Source organism: Ptychodera flava, chromosome 12, assembly GCF_041260155.1.
Source record: "Ptychodera flava strain L36383 chromosome 12, AS_Pfla_20210202, whole genome shotgun sequence".
NCBI classification, from domain to species: Eukaryota; Metazoa; Hemichordata; class Enteropneusta; family Ptychoderidae; genus Ptychodera; species Ptychodera flava.
Genome location: NC_091939.1, coordinates 27,049,199 through 27,053,792, shown reverse-complemented (window position 1 = coordinate 27,053,792; position 4,594 = coordinate 27,049,199). Strand labels below are relative to the sequence as shown.

At 37.8% G+C, this 4,594-nt stretch overlaps 1 protein-coding gene across 1 annotated transcript; it reads right to left on the bottom strand.

The window, feature by feature from the left end:
- Positions 1-867: 867 nt before the first annotated feature.
- LOC139146136 (leukocyte cell-derived chemotaxin 1-like) lies at positions 868-4,035 on the bottom strand. Its single transcript, XM_070717564.1, has 5 exons — positions 3,781-4,035; positions 3,017-3,151; positions 2,554-2,664; positions 1,647-1,794; positions 868-1,175 (listed from the first exon to the last, which is right to left on the bottom strand). Exons 1-5 carry the CDS (start codon positions 3,865-3,867, stop codon positions 1,075-1,077), a joined length of 582 nt encoding a protein of 193 aa, XP_070573665.1. The 5' UTR covers positions 3,868-4,035; the 3' UTR covers positions 868-1,074.
- Positions 4,036-4,594: the final 559 nt, after the last annotated feature.

Here is a 4,594-nt window from a genome sequence, read left to right as displayed (position 1 = left end):
TTTGCAAGTGGAAATCAGGATGTACAGTTGTGCATCAGACTGGCAGATCAGTCGCTTGAGAGCGCCCCTCTCCGCGTTTCCTGTGAGCAAAGTCCCTCCACGAGATTGACCTGGCTTGGGTGGCCGTGGTACGTACTTTCGAAAAGGGACAGAAGCACAGAGATTCACATAAGTACAGAGGTTACTAAATACGTTTTCCACCTGAATGAAAGTTAATTCTGCTCCATAACTATTGCCCCTGATCTGATAAAGTACACCGCACTTGCCAGCGATATGACACAGCACAAATGCCGCCGATGGGGTACCCCACAATTAACACCAATAGGGTACAACACAATTGCCATCGACCGGGTACACCACAATTGCTTCTACTCCAACTCGACAGTTCCGATGTAAAGTAGAAAATGTTAGTCAAATAAGGACCACCAGATTAGTTCTTTAATATATACACTTGCAGACAAAAGATTTTAAATGTGATATCAAGTCCGCGATAGCAATTTTCGTATGAGCTTGAGATCACCTTCTACCGATGCAATCATTGGTAACAAAAATATCGGGAAAACTTTAATTATGATGGCATTGGTGACGACTACAACACTAACATCACCAACGATGATGATGATGATGATGAGATGATGATGATGATGATGATGATGATGATGATGATGATGATCAGGGTTGTGGAAATTGCATAAATGGTTATAGCTATCTCGTGCAAGCACCTACTTACATTAGTCACGCATTAAAATTGGTTACACATTCTTTACCAATCCTCTCAACGTTGGTAGAACACACAGCTAATCGATGGAGTTAAATGATCAAATTGACAAGATGCTCCAACAAAAAAATAAAAACACATAAAAACTGTTGCAGTAGTTTAGTTTATTTGATCTTAACCATGTGTTCTTTATAGATCGTACATCAGTTACAAATTATTCAAGAATTTGTCAAGAAGAGATAGAGTCAATTTCGTTGAGTGATCTTGATTTAATATCATCAGTCATATTTACTGTGCATTCCAGGGCAGGTCTACTCTTGTTGGATTGATGGCGCTTTTGGTGACTTCATTTTCCCTCAAGAACATTTCAACACGTTTCCACAGATAAATTGCCAACGACCATTGATGAATTGAACCCCACACACGAATTGAAGGCTACATTCACGTTTTACGCGGCCTAGGGTGGCAACAGACATAATACAAGTGAACAAAGGCTTCAAACCAGTGATTTGAAACAACATTCTCTACTCAGAAACAGTGACCTCTATGTTGTTGAATCTTACATAAGATGTCGAGTTATATATCGTTGAAATCTCTGGTATAAAAAATCATGTCTTTTGTATTGACGCTCTACATTTATTGACAATGATCATTAAACTGCGAGAGGCTAATCCTACATTTTGCCGCTTTGTGGTGAGTTTATTTAATTCGTCTCTTAATCTGTCAAGTGATCTAAAACTAGTATAGCGTCGGCTACGGAAGAACTTTATGGTAAGTGCATCCCTATGATATAGTATGTTTACGTTTTAAAATATCGATTCACCTCAAAGGCAAATCCCTCTCATTTTGTTCGAGTAACCTCTTTTGAAACATTGAACAAAGTATGGTAATGTAAACAAAACGGGCAAAAACATCACTGTTCACTTACCATACTGCTGGCCAATGATCAACCAGTACGCATCTCTGCCTCCGCATTTCTCGCCAATAGTGTCGCCTAGGACCGACGAGTCCTTAATTGGATCGCCGGCAATCGAGAAGTACTCTTCAGACTCCTCCTCTACATCCTGTGAAACACCCTGTCGGATGTGATCAAAATGACTCCAAGTTATTTTCCCTGTGACTAAATAGTAATGGTATAACTCATTAGTACAGGATAGGGTTCGATACTGTTGCAATTGGTTCCCTTGTCAGTAAATTCCTCGTGTCCATGAACAATATTAAAATTGTATAAGGGCGATTACATATGAGGTTCACCAGTCCGTTTAAAGTAAAATATCTGAACCTACTGAACATACAGCATTTTAAATACTCACAACGTTATCTTATTCCGATTCATCATAGTAAACTACTCGTTAGTAGATGTGTATGACGGCGATTTTCAAATTTAATCTCTTGTTAATTGAATTTATTGAATTTCGATGCAGTCATTCCTGGCTAAAAGGTAAATTCTTTGCATGCATTCTAATTCGAAGAGATACAACTTCACTACTGATACATCTCATAATTTTATGTCTCCTCGGCGATACCCTGCCGTAAAATAACTTCAAAGATCGTCAAATAGTGAGAAAACATTGGGAAAGGAAGAGACATGACCAAAAGTAATGATTCCACGAAACACTATGCCTGTAGCTGTCCTGCCACTATAAATGTATCCAGTCAAAAGTCATTCATAGAAGATATAATGTCTCATTTTAATGTTTTGTGTGATGGATATTATAATTATGTTTTTAACGTTTCACAAATCCCACGAACAGGACTACAGCACAAGTACGTACAACTACTTTTGCCCTATGGAAATGTTTTACATCCTATTGAACTGTTTTTGTTTTAATTACCTTTGCGTTCTCAAGTACAGATTTTAACTCTGTCGGTTGTGTGTTCTGCGTCGCATCCATTGGGGAGATGTAACAGACATTGTCGTCCTCTGGAACGATAGCTTCCACACCCTGTGTAAGAAATATGAGTCTATTTAGTTTCGGTGGCATGTGAGTAATTTACGTTTATGTATAGGTAGACTGTACTTGTATAATCGATTCTACAGTGGAAATTCTGACGCTATTCTTCAAAGCTAGTATCATAGGGCACAGCCTCGATTGAGAAGCGTCTAATACAACATTTTAGGACGAACCAACAGGGATTAATAGAGGCAGCCTGCCTCTCCGATTTTCGAACTTCTGTAAATATTTAGAGGTCCCTCTGTCCCACAGCGTTCGTCATCACATAACACATGTACAACAATTCAATAATTCGCTCCTATATTTTGAATATTGAGCTATTTCAATTTCTATCTGAACTGACCGTGTTGAAATCTTTGACGATCTCTGCTGGGGTAGGATCTGTAATCTTGTAGATTTCGATGTTCTTGTCTTCGTCGATGAACACATTTTCATCTTCGAATTTTTTATCGATGAAGTTCACCGTGTACGATTTACCCTGAATTCAAGATTTTAAAATCTAATGTATTTACTTACTCAAATACAGAACAGCAACGCATAGGGGTCGTGATAGTTACTTGTATATACATCGTATATAAAATATCTCAAATACATAAAAACTCGTCAAAAACAGGAAGAAACCTGCTGGTATGAAATACACAAGGATTATGTACCTTCATAGATGTGGCTATTGTCCACGTTACTCGTTATTCTCGGAGAGTGGCCTCCGAAGATGTGTTTATGTGCTATACTAATAAAATTCAGAAAAAGTGGAACATTCACCGTTCACTTGGTAGACCTAAACGAGCAAGTAAGAGTAATATTCGCCCTTGGCGAAATTATCGTTTAAATATATATATATACCGTGAAAATAAAATATAGAGAAATATTTTAAGTATATATTACTATGCCATTGTTTGACATGACTGTCAGAAAATACGTATCCGTGAGAAAAGATGCGTTAAGGTTACATACATGTATACTCAGCCTTAGAACTGTTAAAGTGGTTTTAAGGTATGAAATTCGTTAACAACCTCTTAATAATTAGCTTGCAGGGGGAACCCTGAAAGATAGACATAAACCGAATCAATTTAAAGAACGATGATAAGTGAAACAATATTTTCTTACTTCAGATCCAGAGTTTGAACCAGTAGTAGTTGATCGAATACAAGTGACAGCCAGACAAAAGATAGCGAACTGTAAAACGTGGCCCATGGTTCCTTCTGCTTTGAGTTCCTCTCGCGATAACGGTACGTAATACTGGGCAAGTCCAGCTTGATATTCCCTTTATAAAGAGTCAGAAATATGGATTTTGCTGACGAACGCAAATAGCCTGCTCAAAAAAAGTTTTCGAACCGGTGAAAACATGATTCGACGATGATTAAAAAGTTTAGTTTTATTTGGCTCCACACATACAGGCAACCCGCTACTTTCTACTCTTAACGCCATGGTTCAGGCGTCAGATTGTCTTTCAAGGAAATGTTACTAGATTACAATTGCAATGGAAAACAAAAGGCTATGACACCTTCATAATCTTCTTACAGACTAGAACAAACTCGATGCCTGGTATCGATTCCACCACCTTTAAATTATTTACGAATCAGTTGCATTGTATTTTTTCATTGTATCAACATATCATTATCGGATAACGGCTGTAAGCTATCAATTACTCGTCGGTAACCTGTCTTTGCCGCTTAAGCAAATTCATAAAGTCGTAAGGTGAACATTTTGAACAAAGTAGACACCGCTCTGTATTTTACAGAATAATAGTATCGATTTGAAATTACAGGGTAATAAACATGCCACGTTTCCAAAGGCATACATTGAGTTCAGTAGATGAAAGAAGAAATGAAAGAGGGATGTTGTTTATGCAGTTCGTTGGCTGCATAAGTTGTCTGACAAGTCTGTGCAGTAGAACTAAAGAATCATTTGCATCATAAAC

Excerpts from the sequence above, each read along its gene's own strand:
- LOC139146136 (XM_070717564.1), bottom strand. The coding sequence starts at position 3,867 with ATGGGCCACGTTTTACAGTTCGCTATCTTTTGTCTGGCTGTCACTTGT. Across the intron at positions 3,152-3,780 it reads GTTCAAACTCTGGATCTGAA|GGTAAATCGTACACGGTGAA; the intron begins GTAAGAAAATAT and ends TCTTGAATTCAG. Across the intron at positions 2,665-3,016 it reads TCGTCAAAGATTTCAACACG|GGTGTGGAAGCTATCGTTCC; the intron begins GTCAGTTCAGAT and ends TTTCTTACACAG.